At 55.3% G+C, this 13,912-nt stretch overlaps 1 protein-coding gene across 5 annotated transcripts; it reads left to right on the top strand.

The window, feature by feature from the left end:
- Positions 1-229: 229 nt before the first annotated feature.
- Positions 230-13,268, top strand: CD300LG (CD300 molecule like family member g). Of its 5 annotated transcripts, none has more exons than XM_047708173.1 (9): positions 230-348; positions 1,305-1,640; positions 4,311-4,412; positions 5,300-5,384; positions 6,083-6,195; positions 7,890-7,942; positions 11,044-11,133; positions 11,290-11,389; positions 11,646-13,268. In XM_047708173.1, the coding sequence occupies exons 1-9, from the start codon at positions 306-308 to the stop codon at positions 11,660-11,662; spliced, it is 939 nt and encodes a 312-aa protein (XP_047564129.1). In that variant the 5' UTR covers positions 230-305; the 3' UTR covers positions 11,663-13,268. The 5 variants fall into 5 exon arrangements, with proteins under 5 accessions (XP_047564129.1, XP_047564125.1, XP_047564128.1 ...); XM_047708169.1 differs by having other exon boundaries at positions 5,129-5,384; XM_047708172.1 differs by lacking the exon at positions 4,311-4,412 and having other exon boundaries at positions 5,129-5,384.
- The last annotated feature ends 644 nt before the right edge of the window (positions 13,269-13,912 follow it).

Here is a 13,912-nt window from a genome sequence, read left to right as displayed (position 1 = left end):
TCTGCACACAGGCCCTCTGAGGGTAGGCATGGTTAAGACCCCCCCCCCCTCCTCAAGGGGTACGGGTTTGGGAGAGGTGCTCGGGTGGTTTGGGGGGTGGAGAGGCGATAATCCCCGGTGGCTGGCAAGCGCGCCTAGGGTAAGTAAAGGGAATGCAGAGGCGCCTCCCTCTGCGCAGGGAGGGGGACTCTGCGCGGCCCCTCCCCCCTTCATCCTCCCGTGCCTCTGGAGGAAGTTAAAGCCCCGCGTGGTTCTGAGAGGAGCTCCCAGTTTCCGCGTGTGCTCCTGCATGTCCAGCGCCCACCATGTGGGCCCTCGTCCTGGTGTGGGGCTGCCTCTTGCTCCCAGGTGAGATGGGGTGGGAGAGGGTGGAGTGGTGAGGGGATGTGGGGCTCATGCCCAAGCTGGCAGAGAGAGAACCTATCTTTCATTCTCGCGACCCACTGCTGCCTGATCCTTCCGGGTCTCACCCCCACCGCACTGGTCCTCATACCACTGGGGGGGGGGGGGGTACAAGCACTAGCTGTTTCTGGAACGCAGAGCCAGCTTTTCTCCCAGGCGTCTGGGCTCCAAACCCTTCCTGGTTAGGTGGCTAGGAGGGAGGCTTTACCTCTCTCATCTTTATTTTCCTACTCTGCACCCAGCCTGAAGGCAGACAAGACACCCTGTACATGGTTGCCATGGTAAACTCTGCAAATATTTCTTGAACCTCTACTGTACCACTCACAACAACCCTGAGAGATAAGGCATTGTCCTGATTCATCAGTTCACGGCTCTGCCTCTTTTTTTTTTTTTTTTCAACCTTTTAACATCAAATGTCAGGATGCGTCTTATAAAGGATGGCAATTGTTCAAGTGACTGTGCTTTTTTTAGTGGTATATAAAATTATGGTGTATCTTACATATGAGAGCATCTTAATTTCAATGTACCTGGACATTATCATCATCATCATCATCACCATCATCATCATCATCATCCATAGATGGGAAAACCCAGATACCCAGGGAAGGCAAGCAACTTCCCCAGGGTCACACAGCTGCTGTGTGGCAGTGCTGGGATTCAAACTCTAGGCTGTCTGAATCTCGAGCTTTCCCATCACCACCCTTCCGTACGCCAGGTTTAGGGTGTTTAGGGTGTTAGGGTGTTAGGACACAGCAACAGCCCCTTCCCAGTCTCCCTTGGTGGGGAAGGGACCACCAGCCCTTCTGGGGCTGCCACAGAAGGGAGTGACTGAGGAGTCTGTTGGTCTTGACCGTGGTACTTGGTGCTCGGAACTCTGACCTCCGTCCCTGCTATGGTTTCAGGTTATGGAGCCATGGTGGGCCCCAAGGAGATCAGTGGGTTTGAAGGTGACACGGTGTCCTTGCAGTGCACTTACCAGGAGGAGCTGAAGACACACCAGAAGTACTGGTGCAAGCAGGGCGGGTTCCTCCTGTCCCGCTGCTCGAACACCATCTATGCAGGAGAAGATGGCCAGGAGACGACAGAGGGCAGGGTGTCCATCCAAGACAGCCCCCAGACGCTCACACTCCACGTGACCCTGAGGAAGCTCACCCTGCAGGACTCCGGAAAGTACTACTGTGGGGTCTCCAAACTGGGGCGAGATGAGTCTGTTCTGGTCTCTCTGCTTGTCTTTCCAGGTAACACATGTCTCTGCTTCCCTGCATGGGGGACAAGTGATACAGAGGGGAGGAGGGACAGGTGGGTCGCTGAGCAGAGGCAGACCCTGTCTCCCGCTCGTCAACAGGTGTAGCACTTGTACCACCCTCCTGGGGGTGGGGGGCGGTCAAGGGCTCAGTGAGATGATGCTGGTCAAGTGCTCAGCCGTCCTGGGAGCAGAGACGGTGCAGCACGAGGCTTGACTGCTCTTTGACAAGGTCATACCACGCAGATCTGTTAAACTCCCAGCTCAGTGCCTTTCCTCTTTGCCCAGAGGTGGGAGAGAGATTGCATGGGCTGGGGATGAGATGTGCAGCCCACAGAACGAAAAAGGCTCCCTCTTTGGAGTCAGAACTATTCCTGAGGATTCCACAGCCTGGACCCGCCATTGTGCAGCACCCCAGACCCGCTCCACAGCGCCCCCTAGCCGCGGCCACACTGTCCTCGCCCACACTGGCCTCGCCCTGCCTGTGGTCTCCGCTCTTCCTTCCTGCTTCCCGTCCCCAGATCTCGAAGCCCCAAAGGTAGGGGCGAAGAGGGCCTGGGATCGAGCCTCAGAGGAGCTCGTTGAGCTCAGGGACACTAGGGGACTCTGGCATCGGATGGAGCACCTCTCTGTATGTCCAGAACCCCACTGGACCTGCTGATCTGAGATGAGAGAAGCCAGAGAGGGCCTAGGAGAGTGGGCAACCCTAGTCTGCTGGCCAATGAGGGTGAGGCAGGTCTCTGTATCCCATTTCACAGATGGGGGGCGTGGCGAGGCTCCCGAGATGAAATGATTTGCCTGAGGTCTCATGGCAAGAATTAATGGAGTCAGGATTCAAACCCAGGGTTGTTTTTTTTTCTCACTTTGGTGTCTGCTCTTTCCCTCTCCTGGCCGTATCGCTGGGACCCTCCCCATCCCTGGGCCATCCCCACTGCCAGATCCCCCGACATTTGTGGGTCTTTCTTTTAATTCAAGGAGATAGAGCTAAGCTCACCAAACAATAGCAGCAGTGTTGTAACCATATTGAACCTGTTCTGTTATTTACAAGCTTCTCTGATCTCTGATTCTTATCAGTACTCGGACCTCCTTCTTACCTAGTGGGGGTCAATTTAGCTATATTTGAGGCTCTCTATTTTAAATTTTGACCTCATTTGTAATTATTCGTTCATGCATGGTATGTGTGTTATTGTGTTATCCTGTGTCAGACGTTGATGACCTTTTCCTGATGATAGTTGGGATGTAGAAAATAAAGGCTAATGGCCATGGTGTACCTGTGAATGCTGAGCTGGGGAAACTCTAATCTGTAACGCTTGCCGGTTTCCGCGGTTTAAATGACCCCCGCCCTCCCCCATTTCCAGCCACTGATAGTTTAATGACCAGCTCACAGAATTCCTGAAAAGTGAACAGTCAGCTCTCCCGAGTCAGTGGGAGCTGTCTGCAGCCCACCATTGAGTATGGCAAGTGAGGAGAATTTCTAGGAAGATCATAACAAGACAAGAGTACGCACTATCATTTCTTCTATTCCCCATTGCCTGGAGGGTCTAAGCCATGAAATACGACAGGATAAAAAAGTATACATATCGGATAGGAAAAGATAAGTACCGTTTATTTGTGCAAGATGTGGTCATTTCCTCAGAAAAATCAGAGGAAACCTGACTTCGTATTAGAATAGAGAATGAGGGACGCCTGGGTGGCTCAATTGATTATTCGTCTCATTCAGCTCAGGTTATAATCCCAGGGTCCTGAGATGGAGTTTCATGTTGGGCTTCCTGCTCAGTGGGGAGTTTGCTTCTCCCTCCTTGCCTGCTGCTCCCCCTGCTTTGTACTTTCTCTCTCTCTCTCTGACAAATAAATAAATAAAATCTTAAAAAAAAAAAAAGGAATAGAGAATGATGGGGACAGGGAGCGAGTCCCACATGGCACTCCAGCAAGGTGACAGAGGGGCACCCAGTGGCCGGTGGCGGGGGGGGGCAGGGAGCTCGGCGGCTCCTGGGCGATTGGCCACACCACGTTTCTGCCCACTGTGCTCGGCACAGAGGCTAGGCATCTTGTCCTTGAGGGATCCCAGCCTTGCGGGGACAGAAAGATGTGTGTCAAGCAGAGGCGGAGAGGAGAAGCATGGCACACAGGGGAACGGTGAAGCAAAGACGGTGGCGGGTGGGACGCTCACTTAATTGGGACTAGAGGCCAAATAGGGGAATGAATGTCCCAGAAGCCGACACAGGGAACTGAGGTCTGAGTCTGAAAGGCTTTGAAAGGCCTCTAAGAAGCTTGAGCTTCAGCTCCTAGGCCATGAGGGCCATTGACGGCTCTGAAGCAAGAAATGATGGGATCCAGTATTCCATACCCAGCTCTATATTCTACAGACAAAACCAGTATTGGTGTGAAGAGTGGCACAGAAAGAGTAGGCTGCTGGGCAGCTGGGGAGCAAGGGAAGCTGAAGGTCTGAGCTAAGTGGGAGGCCAAGGGAGCTGCAGGATGGGGAGGCCAGCAATCGACTAGAATCTTCCATCCATGCCTCCTAAGTGGCTGGGGGAAGAAGGTGGTGGAGACTCTGAGCAGAGAAGTGGGGGCAGGAAAACTCCTGGCTGCCACCAAGGCAGGACATCTGCCTCAGAGCGGTGGCCCTCACCTCCCCTGAGACCAGCCTCTCCCTTTCCCCTAGGTCCCTGCTGTCCTCCCTCCCCCACTCCCTCCTTCCAGCCTCTTACTACAAGGAGCTTCCAGCCCAAGGCAAAAGCTTGGCAAACTCAGCCCCCAGAATTGAGTGAGTGAATGGCTTTTCTGTTTTCCCTCCACCCCTCTACAAAGCGGCATCCCATGAGTGCCTGCCCATGGCCAGGCACTGCGCCCCGGGGCCCCCAGAGCCTAGGAGCTGCCCTCCACGGAGGAATCGGGGGCCCTGTGGGGTGAGGTCCCGCAAGGAGCAGCAGAGCCCTGGGAGGAAGTGCAGCCTGAAGGCCAGGCTTGTGTTCTGTCTGCTCTACCTCGGGCTGCAATGTTGAGCAGGAAATGTGGGGCGTCGGACCCTGACCTCTGGACCTGTCCCTGCCACCCTGCCCTGCAGACCCAGTGGCTGTTGAGGGAGGTCAAGGCCTGTTGAGGCAGAGGTGGTGAGGGTGGGCATGGGGCAACATGAGTGATAACTGGCCAGGACTGGGGGAGGTAGGGGAGGGCAGGCGGGGCTGTGTGTCCTGCATGGCCCGAGGATGGGTCGCAGAGTGGGGCAGGGGTGTGGCGACCCAGGCAGCGGGCACAGGCAGGGGCTGAAAACTCTGCATGTGTGCGGGGTGACCTGAGACTGGGGCAGCCTGCTCACGATGGCTTCCTCTAGGTCTCTGTTTGCTTCCTGGGGGGTCCTTTAGCTGGGGATGTGCTGACAAGTTGGTCCTGGGGAGGCTAGGATTCAAGGGTCAGAGGTCTGGGGAATGCTGGGATGCAAGGGTCCGAGAAGGTGCTGAGGCGTTGCTTTTGGACTTGTAGCTTCTCCCGGTCTCCACCAAACAGTCACCACAGCCAAGCAGGGGAAGACAGGGGCCGAGGCCTCTCCGCTCATGGGGACCTCCCCAGCCCAGCACCCAGGAAGCTCCCCAGACACAGGAACATCTCTGTACACGGGGACCTCTCCTCACGAAGCAACCTCTCCTCATGCAGGGACCTCCCGCCCACCCACACAGCCGGACTTCACCTCCGCGGAGGACACCCCTCTGTCCCCCAGCAGCAGCAGCTCCATGTCCAGGTGAGCCCACAGTGACCAAGGTCACCTTTCAGGCCATCTCCACAACAGGAGGTGGCTGGGAGCAAGTGAGGAGGACTTGGCACTCCTTCCTCTAGTCGGACACAGCCTCCTGTTGGGGCCGTGGCTAACAGCACAGAGGGCAGACGCAGCCCCCGTCCCCCCTCTGCAGGATCCTTGAGCAGTGGAAAACCTACACTGCAGGGCCGGCACCCATGTTGCTCTGGACACACAGGCCCACCTGAGGTGAACGGTCCACGATGGCCCCGGCCCCCACCTCTCTCCCCACCCCAGCCGCAAGGGCAGCCAGCCCACTTTTGCCGATGCACCTTGCACTGGGCCCTGTGCCAAGCACGAACATGGGTTTTTTTCTTACCCAACTGGAGCCTCAGCCTGAAGGATTGGTTCTTGGGGGTTGTATATAATCGCACTTCGTTGCTGACGGAGGCTTCCTGCCTGAGATATCCAGGTAACCTGTTGCCAAGTTCAGACCTAGCTGAGAGTGTTTGTTTCCTGGGGTTAGTAGTGAGGGCTGGGGTCCCTCCCACTGGGACCACCCAGGTGCTGTGGTTCCCAGTGCCCTCTGATCTCTTTGGGAAAGACAAGGGACATGGCTGGGACATAGACAAAGAATGCTATGGTATACAGCGTGCCACTGTGATCTGGTGACAGCTGCTGGGGTCCTTCCGTCTCGCCCACAGTGTCTCCATCCCAACGGTCCGCATCTTGGCCCCGGTCTTTGTGCTGCTGGCTCTCCTCCTGGCCGCAGGCCTGGCGGCCCTCAGCAACTATGTTCTCCGCTGGAGGAAGGAAGGTGAGCAAAAAGTAGACGCCAGGGACCCCACTGAGACCTGCAGTCCCCCCACCACCCCAGGGAGACCTTGGTGCTCAGTGTGTCCCTCCAAGATATGAGCATCAGGAGCCGTGTTCCTCCCTTTTGAGGGAACCACAGGTCAGCCAACATTAGGAAAAAGACATTCAAATGTGCGAATGGGAGAACGGGGGCTCTTGGCTTGCTCCCATCTGTCCAAGCTCATCAATCACTTCTGTCCCTATTGATCCCAGCAATCCACATCCGACCTCCACAGGTACGGTTTCTTGTGTGACTACGGCAGGGAGTGGGGGTGGGAGTTAGAAACTAAGCCCTGAACAGGAAGGCTACTGGGGCCTCACACATACTGTGGGGTCTCAGGAGGTGCATAGCTCCTGGGAAGACTTGGCTTCAAGTCCCAGCTCTGCTACTTTTTAGCCGTGTGATCTTGGGCAAGTCACCTACCTCCCCTGAGCCACGGCTTTTCCGGATCACAGATCTAGAATACAAGAGAACTAAAATGGAAATAGAATACGAGTCCAACATATGTAGAATCCAAGCCACATATGTAATTTAAACTTCCCTAAAAGTCACATGAAAAAGGGTAAAAAGAAACCAGGGATGTTAATTTTAATAATATACTTTTGTTAGCATGATCTATCCGAAACACGATCATTTCAACGTGGAAACAATATAAAACTCTTCATGCTACGTATTCCTTATCCTGCATTTTTCTCATATTGAGTCTTCAAAACCTGGCGTGATTCGGAGCAGTCGTGCTTCCGGGGTCAGTGGTTGAGTGCAACTCGGGGCTCCCCTAGCAGACAGTATGGTTTAAGAGGGGTGGCCAAAATACCAGCCAAAGGAGCTGCTGTGGGCTGGGCGTTTCTGTGTGGCTCATGTTGCTTTTATCTCCTCTAATGCTCTCAATACTGTGGCATTAGAAACTGCCCATTACAAGCGCCCCCATTTCACCGGGAAAGAAACTAAGGTAGAATGGTTAAGCAGCTTGCCCTAAGTCTGCACAGCCAGGAAGCGGTGGAACCAGGAAGACGTATGCCAGAACACTCTGCAAATTGGCAAAGTTGTCTTACTGCTCCTGGCCTTGGGTGGGGGAGGGCGGTGGTCCTGGGCCTGCCTCAGACTTTGCCCTGTGTGGCCCCCAGGAAGAAATGTCAGCTCTGCCCACGCCCCCAGCTCACCGCAGAGGAGTCTGGAGGAGCACACAGGGTGGGAATATTCCTGATCGAGACCTCAGAACTTCTTAGCACCTTGCCTCTCGAATTGTGGTCCCCAGCTAGCAGCAGTGACATCCTGTGGAAGCCTGTTAAAAGGACTCTCGGGCTCTAGCTCCGACCTGCTGCAGGAGAGTGGACATTTTCATACAATGTCTCGGGATCCTGGATGCACACTGAGGCTGAGAAGCAATGACCTTAGCTCATAGAATTACTTCCCCAGCCAGTTTCTGGCTCACACCGGGAGATGTCCGAGTTCCCATCCCAAAAGTCTGGATCATGGCTAAGGGACTGAGCTGGAAGTCCAAGAAGTCTGCCTGTCCCAACCTGTCTCCTACACATGCTCACTCTGGGAAGCCCCCCGGTCCCAAGTCCAGGGGGGCCCTTCTACCCCTGTGGGAGCTATTGCAGGCTGCTCTGGGCTGCTCCTGGCCTCAGGGTATGCCTGCTGGTCTCTTTCAGCTCACCTGGCCACAGAGACCCAGAGGAACGGGAAGGTCCACCCCTCACACTTGGTAAGGAAGGCGGCCAGCCCCAAACCCCAGCTCCGATCCCTGTGGGGCCGGACATCGGGAATCCTGGGCCCTGTCTGTGCATCTCCCTACCTGCTTGAGCTCCACTCAAGCAAGGCTTGCTGCCCATCTCTGGGGAATCTGTGTGAGCCCTGAGACCAGCCTTTCAGGGTGCGAGCCAAAAGAATGCCCCACCTCACCCTGAGTGCCCAGCGGGTTCCAGGCAGGGGTCTTCCCCAGGCCCAGCACCCTCTTCCCCTCCGCCTCTTAGAAGCAGAGACTGTCAGAGCCGGATCCTCGTGGTCTTTGGGAGGGCTGCAGGGTCATGGGTTCAGGACACAGAAGCCCCACCCCTGTACCCCCGCTCTGCTGTTTATTGAGATGCCTCTACTTTATTCTCCTACACATCGTGACGGGAAAGAGGGGCTCGCCATGGCCTTCTTTCCTGGCGCCAGTGAAGACAAAAGACTTGGGCCTGATCGCCCTGGGGAGGGGCCCGGGCAGGAATGAGGTTCTGGGCTTTGGCTTAGGAAGCAGCTGTTGTTGTCTCAGGAAGCCCGGCAAGGCCAGAGGTGGTGGGCAGGAGTGAGGGAAAGGTCAGAGACCCAGATGGGGAGGGGGTCTGCCGCTGTCCTCCAGAGCCCAGCTTCCGGTAGTGCGTCCTGGGGGCGTACCCTGCGCTCTAGAAGAGGGGCGGGGCCAGAGGGGAAGTCTCTGCTCTGGGAGGTCCCAGAACATCTCCCCTCTCTCCAAGCTGCTGCTACCCAGCCCACCCTGGGAAGGGCCGCCTGGGACTGCTTCCCACCTGCCCACCTGTCCCTTCCCCTGCTCACGTGGGAGGGGCCAGGAAAGGGCACAGGGCTATGGGCTGAGGGGCTGAGAACGGGGGTTGGGCCCTTGTTGAGGGAAGGATGGAACAGGGTCTCCCGAGAGGATCAGAGACAAGACCTCTGTGAACATGGCCAATTGAGAGCTTTTGGCTTTTTGGTTTATTTCCCTTTGGGCTTCTTTGTGATTTTTAGCGGGGGCTACAGGTGGAATTGAAAGGGTTTGGGGTTTTCTTTGCCCACATTCCGGTCAAAGAGGGAAGGGGGCAGTCTGCTGGCTATGCCCTAGAGCCCCAGGGGGTGTGAAACTCAGAGGGAAGTACAAGGGCTCAGGCCAGCATTTCCCTTGCCCACAGAGCTATTTCAAGATGCTCTCATTTTACTCTCTAATTGAACACCTACTGTGTGCCTGGGGCTTTACCTATGTTGCTGAATCTGCGTGAGTTCTCATGAACCCCTTCTTACAGAATAAGAAACAGAGGCTCAGAGAGCATAAGTAACTTGCTCCCAGAGGCCCCGCATGAAAGAGGCAGAACTGGGAAAAGGGACCCAGTCTGTGGCGCTGAGAGCAGTGCCCGAGCTGCTGCTGCCTCGCCACACTGGGGTGTGGAGGGCTTGAGAAGTGGAGCCGACTGCTCGGCCCGCTCAGGCCGGATCCCCTAGACTCAGAAGAAAGAGCCATCCTCAGTCCGAGTGAACATGGGACAGCCAGGCCCCTGACCCCTGAAACAGGCAAGGGGGAGTGCTCGGCTCAGATTAGGGCTCAGCTCCCTCCTCCCAAAGCTTCCCTGAGTCCCTGCTTTTTCCCTAGTGCTTAGACTCAGAGGCTCTCATATGTATCTCTATATTCAACGACCTAGAAAACGCCTCCGCACTTGCTGGAACAGGCCACTGGACCCACACTGGACATAGGGTAGGGGTCCTGGCCACTCCCTGCATGTGTGGTTTGGTCCCTGCCCCAGGAGAGTTCGAAAAATGCAGACACCCTTGGGTAAATGCCGCTTTCGTGGCTGCCGGTGGGCAGTGGTGGTCAGCTGGGGCTGGTTGGGGCCGAATCACAAAACTGTAAAGATGGGACTGATGGGGAAATGCACCTGACATCAGAGTCATCAGATCGAGCCCCGGCTCTGCCATGTCCTCACCATAGGCCGGACCAGGAGAGACCAGGATCTGTGAAATCTCCTTGCACTCCCCCCATTCCCTCGTCCCCTCGTCCCTCCAGCCCCAGAACCCCTCAAGGAATTCTGCTCTGATTTTCATCTGATCCTGTAAGACTGAATGTGTCACCCGAGATGGCTCAAGTGTCGACCTCTGCCTCAATCCCCTGCAGTCAGGGCAGTGATAGAAGCAGGGGAGAGGGGCAGTTAGGGGACAAGGACACTGAAATGAAGGGAAGCGTGTGCTTCACGTACCGCCAGGATGGTGGCCAGGGATAGGAAAAGAGCGTGGGTCTGAAGTGTCTTGAGTCCGAGTCCCAGCCCAGCTGTGTGACATCCGGCAAGTTACCTCACCTCTCTGAGCCTCAGTATCCCCATCTCACGGGGTTGCGGTCAGGAAATTGTGAGAGGAGACCACCAGTAGGTGTCCAGAAGACAGGAGATTCCTTCTGTGTCTTCAGTGCCTGTGGGGCCATAGGACTTGCCAGCCGGGACCCCTAAGGGCAGCTATGCCCTTGGGAGACTTGGCTGGGGCCCTTGGCTGGCTCCAGCCCCTTCTACCCGGCTGCTGGCCCCAGGACAGCCCCTACTTGCTCTGGACCACCTGCCTCTCTTCCCTTGGCCTTGGCTTCCTTATCTGATCAAGGGTGGGTGGTGGCGCTCAGGCTTACGGTCGTAAAGAATTTTTCCTCTGCGGTTTGTTATTCGGTGAACCTTGGAGGTGTTCAACTTTGCTTTCCCTGACCTGCGGAGAGCCAACAGCCTCCACATTCTTTCTGCTTGGAGGAGAAAGGTGACAATAATGAAAACAAATGAATCATTGCGGGAGTTCCCAGGTGTTGAGCGGTAAAACATTACCAGGAATATTCATTATAATCCCAAGGGAAAAATTCTTATCCCCATTTGACAGCTGAGGAGACTGAGTCTCAGAGAGGTTAGTGGTGTGCCCAGGGTCACTCGAAGATGCAGGAAATTGGATGGAAGGGCTCTGACCCTGCAGCCTGTGTTCCTCCTCTTGCCCACGCTCTCCCCTGGCTCCCTCCTCTTGCTATGGATGGGGGAGGCAGGGGACCATCACTGCTGCCAGGAATGGGCTGTGCTGACCAAGTCTCTGTTTCAGCCGCTGGAGTACACCGTGATCAACCTCGAAGGGCCCCCTGGGCCCCACGCCAGCCCCAGCCCATGCACAGAAACCCAGGGCCTCAGCCAGGTGTGAACAGAGGTCTCAGGGGAGTGGGGAGGGGTGGGGGAGGGTTTGGAGCCACCTAGCCTGGCTCCTCTCAGACAATGCAGGGAAGTCGGGGGAGGGGGCTCTTTCATCAGCATCCGCTCCTGAACATTGCCCCCTGAATCCGCCCACCTACAGGACCATAACTGCAGATGCTGGCCATTTCATTCGGGAGTCACGACTTCCAACCTTGCATCCTCTTTTTCACCCATCCAGAAAGTTCTTGAACAGCTCGGTGGTAGTCACAGTTTAAAAGCGCTCTGGGCTGGCAGGATTCCAATATCTGCAGGCAAAAACCTGGCCGGAGGCCATGAGGAGGGGGTGGGGGGCATGGATCAATGCCTGGGGGTTCTGGGGAGAGCTTGTTAGTCTGTGCCCCTTAGAGGCCCAGAACTGTGGAAAAGGCTGGGGTGGACCCAATAGCTACCTGGAGAACCCCCTACCCTGCCCCCGGCTGGGCTCTGATTTTCAACCCCTGACTATTGTCTTTCCAGACTTCAGAGGAAGATGAAGCCCCTTCCCAGGACCCGGAGGGGGACATGATTCCAGGGCCTCCCCTCCACATGTCCGGGGAGGAGCTTGGGTTCTCCAAGTTCATCTCAGTCTAGCACCAAGGGTTCCCTCCAAGCCGGTCCGCACTAACTCCGATAAGCTTTCCAGGACAGCTTCAGAGTTCGCCTGCCAGACCCCGGGCTCTCCTCCTGCTTGCCCAGCCTGACCCGGAAGCCTTTGTCAGCCCCCAAACCTGCAGTGGTGGCCTCAGTGGTGCCAGCAGGACCCCCGGACCTCCTCAGCATGTTCGCATCCCTGGGAGGCTGGGGGGGGGGGGTATGCAGCCCCCCAGAGAGCTCGCCAGAGTCAGGCGAGGCTCAGGAGATCTGGTCTGAGTTTGAATCTACTACCAGAAATCCCCCGTGCCTGGGTGCCCAGCAAAAGACCCCCACCTACTTCTCCCTTCCTTCCATCCTGACTCAGCACCACTTTCTCTGGCATAAGTGGGCGAGGAGAAGAAAGAGGAGCGTGCTGGGAATAGACGGGGTTCTGGTTTCTCAAAATGTGACTGCATCCCAGTCCTTCAGGAGGCTGGTTAAAAATGTGCTTCCTGGGCTCTCCCAAGACCTACCAAGACCCTCTCTGTGGCTGGGCCCACAACTTTACATTTCTAACAAGTGTCCAGTGACTCTAATACTTGAGTTTGAGAAGCAGTGGGCTCAGGTTAAAGTCTACACTTGGTTTGCGGGGTCTCCCGCCTGCCCCCTCCCCATAGGGTCTGCTCTGCCCACGACACCATGACCCAGCTGGGGGCTTTCCTGGGCTGGTCTGAGTCCAGGCCCAGGTCAGGTGCCCATTGGAAGGCCTGAGCCCCCGGGACTGGCAGGGAGGGGTTACTTTTCCCAGCTCCCTACCCAGCCATGCATCCCAGGCTTTGGAAGGAAGCTGGAAAAAAGCTTGGCTCCTTCCTTGTTAAGAAAGAGTTAATTGCCTTTGGGTTGGGGTTAGGAAGGGGTAGGAAAGCACAGGTGCCTGTGGGCATCTAAAAGGCTGGAGAGAGGGGACAGGGCAGGAACCTAAGAGAAACCTGAAAGTGACCCTGAGTCTGGACCCCTGGAGATTGGGAATGGGGAGGGAATAGAATAACAGGACTGCTATTTGTTTCTTTTTTGGCTTTCTTAAAAAGTGAAGTGGGTGGTCGCTTGGTATACAAAAGTTAGAAACACAGCGGGGAGGAGAAGAAAACGCACTCAGGCTCAACCCCCACCCCACCCCCCCCCACCCCACCCCCCGCCGCCCCACAATCCAGCTACATTTTGTTGCGTTTCCTTCCCATTTTTTTTAAACTCCACATCGTTCGCTGGTGTTCTCTGACAAATGAGTTTGTATACACAGATTTAAATTCTGCTTTCTCCACTGAATTCTTTCTTTTTTAAGATTTCTATTTGTGAATCATCTCCACACCCATCGCGGGGCTCAAACTCATGACCCTGAGATCAAGAGTGGCACACGCTCCACCCACTGAGCCAGCCAGGCGCCCACCCACTTAATTCTTAGAAACGTTTCTCCATGTTTCACCAAACTTTATAAATAAAATGTGTATCAGCTCTGTGATATTTCCTCACCATTTGCTTCCATTTATTTCAATTCTCTCATTAGATATTTGTTTCTATTTTTGCTATTATAAATAACAGCATGGGGAGTCTTCCCACAGGCTCGATTTGTCTTTTTTTTTTTTAAGATTTTATTTATTTATTTGACAGAGAGAGAGAGAGATCACAAGTAGGCAGAGAAGCAGGCAGAGGGGGAGGGGGAAGCAGGCCCCCTCCTGAGCAGAGAGCCAGATGTGGGGCTTGATCCCAGGACCCTGGGATCATGACCTGAGCCGAAAGAAGAGGCTTAACCCACTGAGCCACCCAGGTGCCCCTTGATTTGCCTTTGAAGACTTCTTGAAGAAGGATTTGTGTGCGTGGAAGTGCTAGGTCATAGGGGGTGAACATTTCTTTTTTTTTTTTTTAAGATTTTATTTATTTATTTGACAGACAGAGATCACAAGTAGGCAGAGAGGCAGGCAGAGAGAGAGGAAGGGAAGCAGGCTTCCTGCTGAGCAGCGAGCCCGATGCGGGACTTGATCCCAGGACCCTGGGATCATGACCTGAGCCGAAGGCAGCGGCTCAACCCACTGAGCCACCCAGGCGCCCTTTTTTTTTTTTTTTAAGATTTTGGGGTGAACATTTCTGATGTTACCGATACCCATTGTTGAACAGCT

Source organism: Lutra lutra, chromosome 16 (assembly GCF_902655055.1).
Source record: "Lutra lutra chromosome 16, mLutLut1.2, whole genome shotgun sequence".
Lineage (NCBI taxonomy): Eukaryota > Metazoa > Chordata > Mammalia > Carnivora > Mustelidae > Lutra > Lutra lutra.
The sequence above is the reverse complement of the archived record's forward strand: the minus strand, read 5'-3'. Positions and strand labels throughout refer to the sequence as shown.